Genomic DNA, 19,507 nt, shown 5'->3' on the forward strand with positions numbered 1-19,507 from the left:
ACTCTTTAGAGCAGAGACAGTCCTTGAGGTAAATAGGACGTTTATTTTTAAACCGCTGTGCATTTTTTCTTTTGACAACCTGATGCATTTATTTTCTTTTTGATCGTATCGCGGAGGGTTTTTGTTGGAGCATGAAGTCACTGTGATTTCTACAAATGTTGTTTTTCAACAAGAAAGATCATTTTGTTAGTCTCAGGTATAATAAAGGCAAACCAGTTTTTGGGAGGATTTTTGATTCAATTATTGAAGTATTAACATTATGAGTTTTGATTTTCTTAAAATCATTTAGATGTTAAGAAAATTTTTTATTCTGCATCTACCTTGTTAATTATGAAATTTCTGTACACTATTTGCATTTTTTTATATACACTGTATATATATAAAGGACAAGAAAGAATAAAAACTTCAGATTACATTTATGCTTGTAGTAAACTGTTAATACATAAGTGATTAGTTAAAAATGTATTTGATGTTAAATTAATATTTTTTATGATGAGGAAATTTTGGTGCCAAATTTGGATGTAAGACATCCAAACATTTCATATATATATATAAAAAAAATCCTTATAATGCATCTGCCTTTTTGGAAAATAAAATAAATAAATCTCATGACAGCACATCTAATTTCTCAGGACAGATTTCAGGCAAACCAATAGCATAAACGTCTAATCCGCTCTGGTGTCCCGACCGAAAATACACACATTAAGTCGTCCTCTCACTTTGAGCTGTGGATTATTTTGGGAAAAGCTTGTTCTATCAGTTTGCGTGTTTTTCACCTCTTGTCTTCTGCAGACGACGTTCAGTTGCGTGACTCTTTCTACGTTTCTCTGTGTGTTCTAGGAAAACAGTAAAAGCACCAAAGATGGACCTCTTCTCCTCCCCCAGGGCAGAGGTACATGCAGCCGCATTTCTTTCTTTTCTTTGCTGCTTTGGCTACCATCACCTCCCACAGAGCTGCAACCTCGTAGTTAAAGCAACCACGCAGAATGCACTAACTCACTCAGAAACATGCTGCGTTATCCTGTTAGCAGCAACCTGTTGGCTTCAGTGCAGCTCATGATACACACACACACATCAGCAGAGTCCTAACACTACCTGAGTTAAACCCTGAGCCACTACAAAAGTTTTAAGAGGCATGTAGGAAAAGAAGTTTAAAAGTCGACTAGGCTAATTCTATCCAACAATTCTCGCAAATTAAAATGAAATACATCGAAGTTTGAAACGGCACATAAAATCCTACACAATCTGAAGATGAAAAAAGTGAAAGGAATTAAATAACAAGGGGGGGTGGCGGGAATAAAGTTTCCAAAGCCTAAGTGAAACCTACAGAGTGTAAATATGGTTTGAATTTGCTTGTAAAGCTGGACGCTGTAGAAATAGCTGATCTAGAGTGACTTCTGGGTAAAACAAGAAGATGTTTACTGGAGGATCTAGTAGATTTCTGTGTTTTCAGGTTGTTCTAATGAAAACTGGCTGTTTTTTATCCAAACATCTTGGAAGTAAAGATTATAGTAATGTTCTAAACTATAAAGTAAATCACGGCAGAACAAATAGGAACAGAGCAGAAGGCAGTCTAGATTAGCAAAATAGCATTGTTAATGCTTTTCTTTTATTATTTCATATTATGTTCAAAGAGACAATCCAGGATGGGTTTATCTGACATTTTGTTAAAGCAACATTTTATTTTAGTAAAAATTTTAATCAATAGGTCATTTTACTCTTAATCTTATTTTATGTGGAAAAAAAAGAAGAAAATTTATATGATTTAGCCATAAGAACTAACCATACAATAATATTGACACCCTTTAATACGATGCCGCTTTACTTATACCGGGGGAAAAAAGAGAAAATGAGGTCCCACTTAAAACAATTGAGTTAATTTGTTACATGTAATCAAATTAAGTTTGTCAACCTTAATTTATTTACGTTGGTTCGACACGAAAACTTAACAAACTAAATATTTTTACCTGGATGAACTCAGTTTGACTATTTGTAATAAATTAACTCAATTCTTTCTAAGTTGGACGACTTGTTTTCTCAGAATTCCTCAGAATAATTTGCCATCCGATCATAGTTTAGGTTTGAAGAGCCACTCCACTAGGAGCCAATATCTCCCTGATCATGGGGAAATATAATAATAATAATAATAATAATAATAATAATAATAATAATAATAATAATAATCCTGCTTGTGTGAAAGACAAATTTACAGGCCTGTTGAACTCTGTTTCTTTCACGATTGCAAGACAAGAGGCAGAAACAATGTCTGCATTCTTATGAAAGTTTGGTAGGAACAAAGTTTTTAAAAGTCAGTCTGGTTTGCTGAACTGTCATCCGTGTGTAAACATAAATATGGTTAATATCCGATGCATTTGCAGTGAAAATGGTTGCACACGCCAACAGACTGAACTAAAAATAAGTGAATTCAATGAGACACTGTCTCAAGAAAATATTTGATCACTTTAGGAAAAGCCTGTTTAACTGTTATTGCTAATCATTTTGGTTCTTTTAAAGCATAACATATACATGTGATATATTCCAAAAGCTCTGCAGTAGATTTAACACTAACTATCTCAAAATAACAGGCAGAAAAGACAGGTGGAAACCTTTAGACTCCTGTGTCAAACAGGCATTATGATTTTGAAGTGTTCCAGTGCAACTCTCTTCATCCACTTCACTGTGACCTTGTTGACCTCATCAAAAGTTCCTGTCTCGCTTCACTTCCTGTTTTAATTTAATTTGTGTATCCATTCCTCCTTTCATAGGAGGCTCTCTCCTTGCATTACGTCTTCATCATTCTCCCTTCAAAGCTCTCCATGACACATCAAACTCCTCCTGGGTTTGTCCTTCTGTTTGCCCCTCACACAAGTTTTCTCTTCACAACTCTGTAACCTTCTAGCTTTAATCCTCTCTGCTGCCTCCTCGTCGCATTCTGTCATTATTGTTCTGTTCTTTGCTAAAAATGTTTTAATGCAGCAGTCATTCACCTTGGAGCTGAATAAGTTTGGTTGGGAAGCTATTGCAGCAAATGTAAGGTAAACATGCTGCAGACAATCTGTAGGCTAGAGGACATAATGATGATGCTTGTTAATCTACCTACCTATCTAGCCACCTAGCTATCTAGCTAATGAGATATCTACTTAAAAAGCTAGCTATCTGGTTAGCTATCTAGTAACTTTCTGCATGAATGGATGAACTGAAGTGTAGAAATCATGATTTGGGTGAAGAGACTTATTCAATCATCCTCAAAACATGCCCTCATTCAAACTACTGTTGGACAGCAGTGGCTACGTTAGCATCAGCACGTTGCTAACATTCATGATTTCAACGACCATAATAACGTCTGTATCTGAAGCCAAAAGTGGTGTCGTTCAGTCAGAGAGGTCTGAGGTTTCCCACTGGGACCTACAGTAGCTCTACCGTTTTGTTGTTGTGTTTTCTTAATTTGTAATTGTGTTTAGTGGTTTGAACTTCAGGGCCACCGTAGAAAACCACTCAGAGGTTCACTGTCCCTCAGTCACGACTATAAACATATGTTTAAAACTGGAAGAGACAAACTTTGCGCATTTTGTCTTCCCCTTACTTTAGCGCTGTCAGTGTGCTCTCGGTATACATTTTCCCTCTTGTGCAAGTGGCTCGGTCTGCTAGGCTAGTAGCCTGCATGCTGAGTGATTGTCTGCAGGTGAAGTGAAGCTCTTGAACTATCCGTGCTTCATCCCCTCGCTAAAGCATTTAGCTTTCCTGACCTTGTGCTGCACCAAAAACCGTGGGACTCTAATAAGCACACACACACACACACACAATACATTTTCTTTACTGCACACTGAAATAGTCTTTAATCGGCAAACTTCATTTCACTGCCTCCTCTCTGTCTTCTTACCCTCTCTCCCACACAGAAGTAAAGCACTGATGTACTCCACTCATGAAGCTGCCAGCCTACTCAACATTTATTTTAGCTCTGTCTTTTTTTCTCTCTGGAAAAGTGAGTGGTCCTCTGTGCATTTTTTGGGGGGGCTATGTTGTGTGTGTGTGTGTGTTCCCAGTGCTGCTGGAAAAAAGCTGTTAAGCTCTATCCGAGCAATGATCAATGGCTGGTCTGAGCCTTATGGATAACAGGAGAACACGACGGGCATTTGTCACTGCAGAGCACTGCCGTCTTCTCTGCAACACTTCCCACTCCGCAAGGATTTATTCCAGGCTTTGCCCCAAACAGCGTGATGAGTAATTGTTGTTAGCTGTGCTACTATGAGCTTTAAACGAGGTCAATGAGACAAGCTGCTCTCGGTTGGTGGGAGTTTCGTGCGGATAAGCCAGAGGCACGGTTTGTCCAGTGAGGAAAATGAGCACAAGTGAACAGAAAAGCAGAATTCGAGAGGAAAACACATTTTAAATTGCTGCCAGGAACGGGATAAATAAACACCTTGATGCAGCGCATGCTAGTAAATATGGCATTGCAGATTTTTTTTGCAGATTTTCTAATGAATATTAATTGGAAAAGAGGTGGTTTAATATGTATGTACAAATATGTAGAACTACCTTTAAGATAAATAATAATAATCAGCCTCAAAAACATGGAGATTGTTTTCCAAGATAAATAATAAATAACTGAGGAGGGTACTCAACTTCAGAGGGACTCTGTGTAAAATCTTTAAGCTAGGGATGCAAACAGGTAATCAACTTACGGTTACTTGTTGGTTAATGGTTTATTTGATTACAATTAGTTCAAATTGATTAACTGATAACATCCGCTTAGGCCTTCTTTTAGTGTTGTAGTTTGGCCGCCATCCAGCAGGGGGCGCCGCTGGTCGTCCATAAGCTGCGGAGCCAGCTGATACAGGATTCAAGATGGCGGTGACATAGAAGAACGGGAAAGAGAAACGGTCTAAAGAGAGTCTGGTGAGGGATGGAAAATGCACTTAAATAATGTTTTGAAATATAAAAACTCGACCAGCTCAGCTAAGTTTGTTAAGTTATAACCTTAATAGCGTTCGTTCAGCCGAGTTACATGACAGAGCAGCATCAACTCCTGATTCAAAAATTGCTTTTGTGCCACGAAGGCGAGAACTTGACAGAAAAATTGTGCCATTATGGAAAATAAAAAACATAATAACAAATAGCAAGGTTTGTTTTGAGGGCTTTCGTGAATTAACAGACTTCATAGAGGGAAGTTTTAACCAAACCTTCTAGAGTTCTGTCTGTACTTCATACAAAAGTGCAGCCAGTAGTTCTGTATGAATAGCTGTATTTTAATGGGGAATTATTTTTATGTTTAGCAACCTAAGATGTTCCCATTTTCCTATATTTTATAAATGCATCTAAGTTTAATAGCGCGAGAGAATCAAAATTTTCTGTTAATTTAGTCAGCGTTAAATACAGTTGAAAAATTGATGTGTGTTTTCTTATTTAACATATTATGAAAAATGTTGCCCTTGACGTTAAGGAAAGACAGCCGGCCCTCTTGATACAAGAGAAAACAAAAGTTTTGAAGGAAATGGCCGCTTACCAATTAATCATTGGTCGATGGATAAGATCAATTAACTTTAGATTAACTCATTAATCGATCACTTGCATCGAAACTAATGACAAATAGTAAAAATTAGCTGCGTAATTTGAGTTTTATGTCTTTGGACGTAAATAAAACTGAACATTTTTGCCTCAACTGATTATTCAACTGTGACTCCAAACCCGACTCCCAGTGAAAATCTACACTTTAAAGGAAAATGTTCTTGCATTGTTTTCACCTTTTTACAATTACTCTTTCTTGTTTCTCTTTAGTTTTATTATATAAATTAATTTTCTGTAAGACCATCAATTGCTATGGATGGAGACAACAACAGAGACAACAGAAGAACAATCTTAAAAGGATAGCAGGATGGATGATAAGGTCATAGAGCGACAGAAGGCATATGGAGACGGTAAATTGCTTTGTCACAGCGTATTTGGTGTTTAAGTTGGAAATGGTGGCCTCAAACACATTTTCACATCATCTGCAAATTACTGCAACCTGAAGGTCCACACTGTAATAAAACAGTGTGAAGAGCCATTTATTAAAAATAGCGGCCCTGGATTCCTGCGGCGAGAACAAGTGTGCGTGTCGGTTCGTGTGTGTGTTGTCCTCTGGGTGAGTGTAATCTCAGCGGATTGTTAATCCAAGCTGCTCCCTCTTTCCCCAGCTTCATTAATCTGCCACCAGTATGTGGCTCATTTTCTCTCGACACACATCCACACACACACCAATACACACACACACACACGTCCTCCCCTGTGTGGCCAGTGAATGAGACGCACAAGAGAACATGTGGAGTATTCTGAAGAAATGTTTCTTAAATTGTCGACATGTCAGACCCAATTTCTGATGCAATCTCTCTTTTTGGAGTTAGCTATTCATTTTCAAAGCTTGTGCATTCACGCCACTCTACATATGTGCATGTTTCACAGCTGGATGTATGGAAAGAAACATAACCTCTTATCTCAATGTCTGACATCAGATTGAACCGTTCCTGGTTTGGAGCAGTTCGGATTGCCTGAATTTTCATTTATATTGTTTATCAAATACCAGAAGTTATCACATCACTGCAAAAATAGAAAATCTTACAAAGTACTTTTGGTCTAATTTCTAGTTCAAATATCTTCGACTTGAAATGAGAGAAAATCAACTTACAAGTAACTTTTCAACAAAATATGAGCTTGTTTTAGGTCAATTTTGTCTTAATATTGATGAAAAAGCTCTTGTTCCATTGACAGATCATTTCACTTAAACATGGGGAAAATGTCATGTTTTAAGTGAAATTATTTGTCAGTTGAACTAATACTTTTATATTAACATTAAGTAATTATTTACTTAAAGCAAGTAACTACATCTTGCTTTAAAGGTACTCTTAAGAAATCTTTGTCTTGTTTCAAGTGTACGAAGATATTTTCTCTAGAAACGAGACTGAAAACACTTGGTAAGATCTTGTGTTATTTCAGTGATACTTTTTTTAAGTATCACTAATTAAAATTCAGAAGTTTACTTTTGTGTTACCAGTATGGTTGCAATTTAAGTCGGTGTCATTGTAGAGTTACTTCTCCTATAAGCAACGCAATATTTTTGGGATTTTGTCCCATTCCTTGTGACAGACCTGGTGTTACTGTTTCAGGCTTTTGGGCCACGTTGCTCATAATTTTCAACTTTCTTTGGTATTTTGAGGTAGCCACTCAAAAATAAAGACATATTTGTCAATATTTTGGCAATGTATATTTGACAACATATCAATATTTTGTCAAATATTTGGCTCTAGCACAGGGGTGGGCAACTCCAGGCCTTGAGGGCCGGTCTCCTGCAACTTTTAGATGCGTCTCTACTTCAACACACCTGAGTCAAATAATGAGGTCATTAGCAGGACTCTGGAGAACTTGACTGCACTTAGGAGGTGATTCAGCTGTTGGATTCAAGTGTGTTGGACCAGGGAGACATCTAAAAGTTGCAGGACACCGGCCCTCAAGGACCTGTCTTATGGTAGCACCAAATTAGCCAGATTAGCTAATTTGTACCTATTCTGGCTGAATATGTTGAGTGACTGTCCATTTGGAAGACCCATTTGTGTCAATGATTGCACTTTGTCTCTTATTTTGAAATGTTTCTTTAACATTTCCACATATTTACTTGTGATGCTATCTGTTTTGTGAAGTGCATCCGTCCCTTCTGCAGCAAAACACTCACACAACATGACACAGACACCCTCCGCTGTTTGGGATGGTGACTGATTCCAATGTCAACAATGGTTATCAAGTTTCATCAGACCAAATGTCTCCAAACATTAAGACTTTTGTCCTCGAGTTCATTTGCAAATTTCAACCTGCTTTTTATATAGTGTTCGGAATAATGGCTTCTTCCTTTCCCAGTGGCCTTTCAGCCCATGTCAGTACAGGATTTGTTTCACTGTGAACAACACACACACAAAAAAAGATCTAATGACAGTCGGTGGGGGCAGGGACAAAGTGTCACTTGCTGTGTTTCCATTACGAATGTGAACGAAACTTTGTCAATATTCTGCTAACGCCCAAAGAACACGATTTCACAATTGCTGTTGTTCCATTAAATAAGAGACGTAATTAAAATCACACATGGATAAGTTTGTTCACGAGATAAGTCCCTAAAAAACATGCCGCGCCGTCATCCTCTCGCCACTTCCTGTCATCTTTTTCTTTGTGACAAAATCCTGTTGTTGATCATGCGACGTGTGTGACGCAAATGAAGTGTTTCCATTGAAATTTTGCACAATAAGCCAATTTCAACAAGGCCAAAAAGAAACCTACCTCTTGCTGGCGCCAAAGCTTTTTATCAAAAAACGAGTTCTTTCTAAATTATTGTTGTTCCCATTCAGCAAATTTGTTTTCAAATTACTAAAAAAAAAAAAAAAATTAATAAATTAAAACTGTCATTAAAAACATCCTGAAAATATATGCACAAGAGTTGTTTATGTTTTAAGATCTTTGGGAGTCATTTAGTTTCATGTCTGTCAAAATGTGCTTTCCTACAAACTTTCTCACATATTCACTTTAGGAACATAAAACAGTTTATCCCTCGGCAGACTGCCGAAAAGAAATTGTCTAAAGATCCAAATGTTTAAGAAGATATTGCAATAGAAATAATCAAATGTCAAACAAAAGACATTGGCAAATCTTCCAAAGTAATGGAGACGTATTACAAGCAACCATGAAAAGGTTAGAAGACATTTTGACTTCTTTTGGAGAGAAGGAAACTAGTTGAAGGAATAGTTTGTGGTTTTTTTAAAGTGAGATTATGTTAAAAGGTTTTACACACTAGCATAAGTTACCTGCAGTGATCAACTCTCTTAGCCTCATTTACAGACCAGTTGGGCTAAGAAACGTAAGCTACGTTTAGTTTGGAATCAAACTAAAGCAAAAGAGACTTTCACCATCTTTGGACACTGTTCCAATAAACTTCTATGATTCTGTCACATTTGCATTGGGAGATTGTCTACACTGGGATTGGAGGCTGGAGATGGTGCAACACCAGTTATCTTCCTGAGTGAAACATGTTGGCGACCAAACAAGTCAACATCTTACTGCACAGGGAGGTTATTGGCCACACTCCACCTCTTAAATCAATTTTCTGGTTAAAAACCATCAACTTCTCTGCAGATAACATTCTAATGCAAACCCAAATATGAATAAGGTCCTAATTTTTATAAAATAGCATTAGCATAAACTGATTTGACATTTTTGAGATTGTAAAACTGGAGAGGAGAAAACAAATGTATTAAATGTTTGGAAGTTTACCAAAATTACAATACCTGTCCAAACAAAAAAACAGCATAAAGACAAAACACGTTTAGGTGAAAAGGATTTGTAAAAAGTGGACGCAAACTTCACATAAAGCTCAAAGTTAGGTTAGTTTCCCACTGAAACTTACTTACAAAATGTCACTTTTGCAACACGTAAAAAGCAACTCGCAGTCAAATAAATGATTAACTGATTCCCAATTAAACAATCATAATTTCTATTGATCTAATCTCTTGACCTATTTTTGTCCTATTCAGCCACAATAATATTGCAAATGGCAAAAATAACCTTTTTCCTTTTTTATTCCAGAAACATTGTTGTTACACCAGTGGCACCATCACCATTTCTCTGTGGGAAACAACCAGCATAAAAACAAGCAGCATTGATCAACTCTCTGCAGCGCTGCACCTCTGCTTAACTTTTCCTTTTTCTATTACCCACTATCCTCTTCCTCCTACTCTTCATCCTCCTCCACCTCCTCTGCACCTCCCTCCCACTGCTTTCACCGCTCCTTGTTCTTTTTTTGGTCACGGTTGTAATTCTCTCTGCCTTTTCTCTCTTTACTTTTGCTGCTTGCTATCCAAATTTTTTATTTTTATTTTCTTTGCCTCTTAGTCTTTCAAGCAGATATTCAAAACAAAAATGAACATAAGAAGGGTTTATTTTTTAGGCAAATTGTGGCCAAAAAGTTACACGGTGAATGAAGTAGTTTGTGTGAGCGGATTTTAGGCTAAAAGGCTTTTTTTTTTTTTTGTCTAAAACGCGTTAATGGAGTCTGGTGAGCTCTACTTTCCATGCAAATTCACTCTGACAGGCTTTTATTTCACACACTGATGATAACCTGAAAGGTTAAGAATTCATCCACCTTTACAAAATGCCTCTTATTGCTTTCCAGCATTTTCATGTCTGCTCTTCACAGTTTTTGCATCTATTTCATGAAAATGTAGCCGTTTAGTCACAGATCGTACCTCTGATGGCCTCAGCTTCCTAACTGGATTTTTGTTTGGGAACATTGATTATTTCTCAACGGATGCCAGTTTAGAAATATCACCAGGCGACACCAAAATGTCATCTTGCAGCTTGATGCTTTTTGTTTGTCTGTCAGTTTTAGGTAGAATAATTCACATTTGAACTGGTCTTCAAATCATGTGTTGAACTCTGAATTTTCAGCGTATTTTACCGTACCTTCATTTTTAAATTGTAATTTTCATCGTATTTGTATATCAGTTTCCCCTCTTCGGGCAAAAATCTCAACTTTCTAAGCAGAATAAAATCTTCATCCTCCTGTTTTACATCCTTCATTAACTCACACACAAAACACTCATCCATAACTCTCCAGAAACTAAAAGGTGTGTGAAGTCTTACCCGTCATTGCTCACTCTTGGTGCTCAGTCCGCCTGCTTCGCTCTGACTCTCTCTGTTCCTCTCTTTTCGTTCTCCCACTCACTTGCTTTTTTTAATCTTCTTTTTTGTTTTCCCCCCCCCCGTCTTGTTTGTCTCAGGCGATGTTTGACTTTCGCGGGAACGGCAAGGCAGAGTTAAACCTGAAGAGGGGAGAAGTGATCTTCCTGCTGCGACGAGTCAATGCCGACTGGCTGGAGGTAAGAACGGGGAGCGGGAAGAGAGAGAGAGAGAGACGGAGAGCGGAGGAGGGAGAGAGAGAACGAGTGAGAGGTGGGGGAGGCGAAAAGAGTTGGAGGAGAAGAGGAGGTGGATGGAAAGGAACAGAGAAGGATAAAAAAAACTGAAGCTATCAGCTGGTAGCTTTGCTGTTATAAAACATTTTAAAAATCTAAAAAGTGCGAAAAGAGCATACTATCCATTTTGATCTGACACGCCGAAATAAAAGGTCAACCAAGTCCAACTTCGAGTTACTCACGTAGGAGGAAAGGAAAGAGCCAACCGCGTCATAAAGATCGAGGAACAACGCTGGTAAAGTTGTAGAGAACTTTAGAGCTGAGTTGGGCTATAAAGTAAAATGACCATCTCTGAAAACCTCACAATTTGTTCACATTACAACAAGCGATGCACTCCAAAAAAAATCCATACTTTATGTAAGAGAAAGAAACTAAATGTGGAGAGATGGAAGCAGAATCAGAACTTCTGTCCAAGTAATAAAACATATAATGGAGAAAACTTAACAACCTAACACAGCCTTCAGAATCTAAGGAGCCAACTCACTGAAACTCATGTAATGTGATATAATCTTTTGAAAAAAGGACAACTCGTATGTTTTGATAAATGTCTGCAAGAGGAAGTTTATTGTAATTGTTGAAGAACGCGATTTTTGATTTGGAGGAGCAGGATCATGTAAAATAAACTTTTTGGAGCTTTACATCATGTTCTAATGTAAATATGAGTTCTGCTTTGATTCTTTCATGCAAAGAATCAAAGCAAAGCTAAATGGTTGGATCTCCCATATCATCCATGTAGCTATGTAAGACACCTGGTTGGACCTAGCCCCGCCTTCAAGGACGAAGCTCCTCTTCAGAGCTGCAGCTTCCATTCTTCTGCCTCACAGAGCAGCTCCTTCAGACTAGCCAGCAGCAATTAGCAAACACCTGGTGGAGCTCCAAAGCCGACTTTGGACCACTGAGCAACTTCTGCACATTATGACAGGCTAGACACTTGTGACGTCATTTCCGGTTCAAGTGTGGCTTAAAATAATAATAATGTATCCAATCAGAGCTTCTTTAGCAATGATTATGGTTTTCCTCTTTGTGGAAATAAATCTGATTTCATTTAGATTTACAGGGATGTACAGAAAACACAAAAATGTCTTTTTGATTCTTATCCAGGAGGATTAAAGAGATGTTAGAATGAATAACAGTGAAAAGAGAAGACAGAAAATAGATATTAATTAAATGAAAAATGATAATAATAATAATAATGATTATAATAATAAAAGGTCTGATTAGAAGCTAAGACTGCCATCCAAAATTACACATTTTAATTAGCAGCTCGACTCTGAAATACGGACCTTGGCAAGCAATATAATTGGAATAAATTCTGGTCAGTCTTAAAATAATTTTAAAAAAAAGTCAGGCAACATGATATGTATAAAAAAAATGTAAAGTTAAGAAACAAGAGTTGAAAGTGAGTGGGAGAAAGAAACAGAAGGTGGAAGCTGATGTGATGGAGAGAGAGTAAACATGGAGGAGGAAAAGGCACTTAACCTGAACGGGAGTTCGGAAACAAAAAAGCAGAACATAAAAACCTTGATCTGTTCGTTCTCGCCAGCAAACGTAACACAATGTTCCGTAAAAGTGTTGAACCAGTCCGAATTTCTTCATGTTTGCTTCCAAGGAGAAAAACTTTGATGTAATCTTTCAGCAGGGTTCAGATCAGTATTTCTTCAAGCTGTTTCTCTATTTGCGTCTGATTGTGATGTTATATTTCTCTATTCTTAAAGAAAAAGAGACATCAGGACAAGTGAAAGAAAAAACAAACAGTGTTAGGTCTAAGAAACCAGCTACATTGTGTATGCAGTAAATAAATCTCCTGTGTTTATGAAATTAAAGACCTAAAACACTGATTTGTGTCTCTAAATGCTGAATTTGCTTTTCTATTTTCTGTGTCTCAAGCAGTGCTACCTTTAATTGTGTTTCTTATTTAATGGAAACGCCACAATTGCGAGATTGTTTATTTTTTTTTCTACATTAGCAGAATGCTGACAAAGTTCTGCATAAATTTGTAACGGAAACTAAAAAAGCTTCCATTAAAAAATAATTTTAAAAAAGCTATTCAATAAAATAAATGAAGGAAACGTATTTCTTTGAGACAAGAAAGTGCGGCTAAACATCCAGGCTTTTCTAACGACCGACTCATTCATAGGCCGGGTTTGTTGAATAAAAATAACAAAAAAGAAAAACGGTTCACTGAGCGGACATGTTTGACTGAAAATTAGTTTTAAAAAAATATATATAAATTTGATTTTAAGACATTAAGAAAACCTGGGGAAACATAGATCCAGACCACTTAAAGTTTGAAATTAAAATTGGTTCGTTTCCCTTCTCGGCGTGGACCAACCCTAACAAAACCACGGTTCCAAAACAACTCTAGAGTTAAAACTTACTGATTTCTTTTTTTTTCTTTGTACAGACAGGCAGCATTCACTTGGTACAAATCCTGAATATGTGTCTGATTTGTCCTCTTTGTGTTGTCCAATCACAGTTCTATTGTAAAAGTTTGCACCTTTTACACATGGTTTTAATTTTTCCAGACTAACATGCTCAGATATCGCGGGCGTGCTAACGGAGCTTTATGACCGCGCCGAGTGCCTCTCACATGAGCAGCTCGTTATGAGCTGCCTAATTATTCCACCAAGCCTCTCCGTCTCTGTTTGGGTTTTTTTCCCCCCCGTTTCTCTCTTTGAATTACCTCCGTCCTCTGAGACTCTCCTCATCACATCCGTGTTTCTGTCTCCTCTTATTTCCTTCAGGGGACGGCGAACAATCAAACAGGTATTTTCCCAGAATCCTTTGTGAAGATTATTAAGCCCCTCCCAGAAAGTGACTCTGAGGGTGAAGGCGGGGGCCACACTTACAGCTGCCTCCGCTGTTTCCTGCTCACCCCATCCGGAGTGGAAACCAGGTCGGTTTGATCAACAAACGACGTTTCTTGCTCTCTGTATAACTTTGAATGCTGGATATTCACATTTATTGTAAAAGAAAGACACATTCTTCTTTTCTCACTTCCCGACATTTAATCAGACTAAACATTTCATGTTTTAGGTCGTTTAGATTTTACAACATTTCTGTTTCGAAAATACCAGAGAAGATTTTTTAAAATTATTACTCTTTGAATTCAGACGTTTACATCCATTTCCTTAGTACAGTATAATTAAGTCCTTTCACAAGTTCCTTCCAACAGTTTGCTGGATTTCTGTCCCATTCCTCCAGACAGGATTAGCATAGACATGTTGCATGTTATTGCTTATGTAAGGAAATTTTACACATGTGCAACACGCTAAAGGGCAAAAAGACAATTTTCTTTTTACATGCCGTCCATAGCAGCGTTGCTGTGGTAGAAAAATTCTGGTTACTAAATGAAACCTGGAGATGTAGGTATTAATAGTGCTGTGCGCCACAGCAAAGGGAAAAATATTACAGAAGAACCATTAAAGAACAACTTAAAACCACTCTTGTTGTTCTTTTTTTTCTCGCTCACTGTTTCGTCTATGCTACACACAGAGCCGTTACCGTAGCAACTGACTTACAACAGCTCCACTATATGACAAGTCAGAGATTATGTTCCAGTTTATCGGGATTCAACACCAAAACCACGTAAACGTTTCCCACACAAAGAACAGAACATCCAGTCTGTTACAGTCGTATGTTTTCAGGCTCTATGTTTATTTTGTGATGATTAATACGTGGTGGTGGTTGATTAGCTAAACATCTGCTCCATGGATGATCAGTCAGAGTCAGTCAGTGTAACTTAACCGAAACACAACAAGTTACACAGCATGTCTACATGCTAAGGTTGTCAAAGTCAAGCTAGCATGACTGAGCTACGTCCCTCTCACTTGCTATTTGTCCTTCAAGCTTTTTCCTGACCTGTGAAATGTGATGACCCTGAACCCCGCTATCTAAAGCACTGTGTCCCTTTTTGTCTTATACATCACTTGCACATTTAAGATTCAGCGTGTTACGTTGACAACTTGACAGCTAAAACCAACAGTAGTGATTGTTGGTGAGCAGGGTTTTTTTGCCCTCCAGCAGGGAGATGGGGGCTGGACGTCATGGTGCAACCTGTCTGTAAATGTAAATTATGCATGTAAATATTTGGCTTCTACTGTATTTCTAAACAGTACTGCTACTGCAGACAACCTGCAGGTGCAGATGGTCAGAACAAAGGTGACTCCCTGTTCTCAACAGGGCAACTGTATACTGTCTGAGGTTGACAGACTTTGTTTTGCACCACTTAAAATCTACTGAAATAAGACAAAAAACAACAACAACATTGTCCTCACTGTGGAATTTAACTGTTTCTCCTTTAACTGTTAATCTTTGCTGTCTAATTTTTGGCCATCTTTGTCCATTCATACAGAGACGTGTGTGTACAAGAGGCGCTCACTATCCAGCCAACGTACAACGAGCTGGTGTCCCGCATGAGGTGAGCGCTGTGCTGCTTCTGCTTTCGTTGTGTCGGTTCAACGTTTTAGTGGGTAAAACTGAGAATTTGATGTCTGTAAGAGCTTGTTGCGTTTGCATCTATGTGAGGAAACACAAATACAGGTGTCACTCATATATGTTTCATAAGCTGTGCAGAGGTAAAGGTATCGTGTGCATCTTCACACCTTTTAGATATGTGATAATGGCTTATTTGGTAGAACAACGGGGTGACGATTGGGGACATGCTATGGATATTTTTCCATGTGTGAAGGAGTCGGGTGTCATCTGCCTCCTACTGCAAATGAGAGACACAGAATCTGTTTTCTGCTGTTATTAAAACTGAGATCATCCACACGTATTTATTAAATTTGCACTGATTGACAGCTGATCTAATTCATCCAGTCTTCGTCTCTAGTGTTCATTCAGCTGGGTAAATAATTTCACTTCTATACGCCTCGCAAAAAGAGCGAAAACCTTTTGAACGTTTTTGTCAGTTCCACTTTGTAGAGGGTGTTGTCGCATCCTTTAAAAGACTTAAGCAGTTTTGTGTGTGTAAAATCAAGTTCTTAAACTTTCTTTTATTTCTTAAAAAATGTCACATTGGCCTTAAATACATTAATCACAAGTCTTAAATTTTGTTGTGGCAGAACTATTTAACGGACATTCTCGCACAAGCAGTGTTTTTCTTGCAGGACTTCTCGGTCACCCAAAAGTCTGAGTCGTGCGCAGAAATCTTTGTCGCGTTCTGTGACTTGAGGTGGTGGAGGCTAACGCTCACTAGCTACCAATGCACCCTTAGTAGCTAGCTAAGTGTTTGCTTCTATCATGGGTAAGGGCAAATGTATCGCCAGTTGAATGGATGACATTAATTTTCGCAACTGGCTCACTTCTGCTGCCAACCAAAATGAGGCTAAGAGCAAAAAAAAACTCTTTCCCTTTTAAGCTTGAGGCAGGCAGTGTTTGACGCACAAAGCTGCAGCCAAGAGCTGCAAACAGACCCAGAAGTTTCACAGTTTTTGACAAGATTGATAATCCCTGAACCATCCTGTATTCTTAGGGGTTTTTTTGTTGTAAATATTATTCAAGGTGGCATTAAAAAGGTCTTGAAATCGACTTGCTGAAACCTGCAGATGCACTGTTATCAATGAGCACATCTTGTTGCTCAATCACATCCCAATCAAAGGGCATTCCAGTTTGTTTGTAATGTCATAAAAATGAAAAACAAAACTAAAGTGAGTGTGAATACCTTTTCAAGGCGCTTGTTTTTATTTCTTAGTTTTGCTGATCCGAGTCGGTTCTCCATCTCAACCTTTATCTCGCGATGATGTTCTACATCTTAAGCCGGCTGTTCATTGACCTGCCTTCCCTGAGGGAGAGCAGACCTTGTTATGTGCTGCAATACTTACCACTTTCCAATCATCAGAATTAATCAAAATAAATTCTTTTGGGGCCGTTCTCGTCTCCTCCTCCACCGCTTCACTGACTGCGTGACACTGTCTGTTCTTCTTTGTCCCTTTTTCTTTCATCCATCCTCTCCCTCCATCTCTCGTTATTTGCTCATTTAGATAGGTGAGTGCTACGACGATTGAACCCCCCCCTCCTCTATTTATAATCAGCTCATTTCCTCTGCCTATCTGCTCATTATTATTTCTCCGTGTTTGGGGCTATTGTGCCCCAGAGTCGGACGGATGAGACTCTGCTCTTGAGTTTTAATACGGCTCGGCGCCGATAACAAGAGGGAGAGAGGCAGATTACAGAGTGAGGCTGTGATGCTGGATGAAATGAGTAAATGGGATTTAGGAGAATAGGAAATATTATACTTAACTGAAAAGGAAAGAAGCTGTGATTGAGTTGGGTTTTTTTTAATGTAAATTAGTCAGCAATTTTAATTGATTAAAAGTCTTATTCTAGTTGTAACTTTTGACGCAATGAATCCACGGTGGGTCACTAGGCAACAGAACTATGAAAGTCCTGTCAAATGCAATGTATTATTCAGTTCAAGTTATTTATATAATGCCAATTCACAAGGCTCTTTACCAAACCAAACATTTCAATTCAGTCACACATAGACATAATGTCTACTAGTGAAACGCTATCCAGCCAATTTCATTAAGGCACCATCTAAGTTTCCATTCAACTGCCATGCAAATTATGAGCTGACTTTTAAAATGTCACCAGAAAGAAAGAAAGAAAAAAGCAGATCCAGCTTGTTTCCATCAACCCAAAGCGTTATTTCATCAGATCTTGACGTTGTCCATGGACCGCATACTTTTCATTTTTCGGAAAAAATGAAGAGGTTTCCGGAAATGCATTTTAAGTTGTAATTGTCTTGGCATCTAGTATTGAAGATGTTACCGTTTGGTGGAAACAGCTGGTCAGTAATGTGAGGTAAACGTAAGAACTTATTCGGCAAATGTGTTTTCGTCTCACCTCTGGCGCACGAACTCTGTCTCGAGAAAGCCAAAAACCGCTTCAGACCACAGTAAAAATGTTTCTTTTTTGGAAAATTAAGGAAGTTATTTTGACTTTTGGCATTTCTATCAACCTTTTTTGATGCGATACTTAAAAATATGCACCCAAAAAAAAGCAGCAGCCCATTTCCTTCAGACCAAAGATGTAGCAACAGTGAACATTAATTGTGTAAAAATCTTTTATTCTTTAATTCTCAGGGTTTAAATCACTTTAGACTCTGTTCACTTCTCTTTATTGCCAGTTTCAGTAAGCAGGGCCACGATTGCCGTGTAAAACGTTTGTTTCATCTATTTGACCCAGAACATTTTTCTCTTTTCTTTAATTCCTCTAAACGTTTTATTTTACATTAGCCATCAGCTTAGTGCATCTTCACTGTGGGATCCAGAACCATCCTGTTTACATAAATCCTGGCTCATATCCCTGCTCTTCCTGTGGGAATGTCACTGCTTCAGGTTCAGCCAGCTAAGGAAACGTGTGACTGCCCACTGCAGACGGGCGTCCACAGTGAAAACGCCTAAATCGGCTCTAATCTCAGATTGATTCATAGCAGTTATGGTTTAAAAGCCAAGTGAAGTTTCTTTTACTTTCACTAGTACAACTATAAGTTGTAGATTAGAGCGAAGGTCCAGTAGGGATTATTAGTCTGTAGTTTCAAAGCTACAATTTATAAAAAAATTTAAGAGGTTACACCCTAAAACTGAATTAAAATCCCTCCAAATTTAGATAAAGGAATAGTCCTGGGAGATGTTTTATTTTTATTTTTGTCAAAATGCAGTTAAGTGTAACAGATCTAAAACATAACACAGTCAAAACCAATTCTACAGCACACACTGGTTGAAAATATTTAAATATTTTAAATGTAGATCTAGATTTAGATCTAGATTATCTAAATCTAGATTATTAAAACCATCTAGATTATTAAAACCAATTTCTTACTGACTCCCCCTCTCTCTCTCGGTCAGGAATGTCTTCAAGGTGGACGACATCGCCCTGAACTACCGCGACCCCGAGGGCGACCTCATACGCCTTCTCGACGACGAGGACGTCCAGCTGATGATCAAGGAGGGCAGGCGTCAGCAGGGGCAGGTCCAGAGGCCTGTCAACCAGTTTCCGTGGGAACTGCACGTGAGCATGGCCTCTGACCTCTCAGTTTACGGCTCTGAACCCTGAGAGAAATATTTAAACGTGGCGCAAGACAGAAGGAAGTACGGGAGCTAATGATCGCTGCTGTACGTTTATTCCTAACGGGTCCAAACATTTCGCTTAGCAGAATAAACTCATTTCGAATCACTTTTGTATACTTGTATTTATTTAAAAGGTTTTTGCATGCAGCTTTAGGACAAGAAAACGTTTTACTTGTACTAAAGTAAACAAGTTTGGTGTTAAACTTGAGTGACACAAAAACCTTTTGCAGAAAGTGAAAATGTCCAGATGTCGTCGTATTTATTTTGCTACACCAATTCAATATATGTCGGCAACTTCCTGTCGTCGTCTTCTTCTTGTTTTGCACCAGTGGTAACATCTGGTGACTCGTGTGAGGCAAAAAAAAAAAAAGTTTCCATTGCAGTTTTGCAAAATAAACCAACTTCTGTGTGGCCAAAAAAAAAAAAACCCTACTTCATTCAAATGCC

At 38.2% G+C, this 19,507-nt stretch overlaps 2 protein-coding genes across 2 annotated transcripts in view; one reads left to right on the forward strand and one right to left on the reverse strand.

Annotated features, from left to right (window-relative positions):
* The window catches only part of LOC116719843 (parvalbumin-7-like), a 37,636-nt gene extending 26,814 nt beyond the window's left edge, over positions 1-10,822 (reverse strand). The window contains exon 1 of the mRNA XM_032562580.1: positions 10,654-10,822. Within this exon, the coding sequence (XP_032418471.1) occupies positions 10,654-10,660 (7 nt within the window). The 5' untranslated portion in view covers positions 10,661-10,822. The remainder of the gene's footprint in view (positions 1-10,653) is intronic.
* Positions 1-19,166, forward strand: part of ncf4 (neutrophil cytosolic factor 4) — a 32,976-nt gene extending 13,810 nt beyond the window's left edge. Inside the window, exons 6-10 of the mRNA XM_032562579.1 lie at positions 841-892; positions 10,791-10,889; positions 13,730-13,881; positions 15,340-15,405; positions 18,839-19,166. Of these exons, the coding sequence (XP_032418470.1) occupies positions 841-892; positions 10,791-10,889; positions 13,730-13,881; positions 15,340-15,405; positions 18,839-19,046 (577 nt within the window). The 3' untranslated portion in view covers positions 19,047-19,166. The remainder of the gene's footprint in view (positions 1-840; positions 893-10,790; positions 10,890-13,729; positions 13,882-15,339; positions 15,406-18,838) is intronic.
* The last annotated feature ends 341 nt before the right edge of the window (positions 19,167-19,507 follow it).

Source organism: Xiphophorus hellerii, chromosome 5 (assembly GCF_003331165.1).
Source record: "Xiphophorus hellerii strain 12219 chromosome 5, Xiphophorus_hellerii-4.1, whole genome shotgun sequence".
Lineage (NCBI taxonomy): Eukaryota > Metazoa > Chordata > Actinopteri > Cyprinodontiformes > Poeciliidae > Xiphophorus > Xiphophorus hellerii.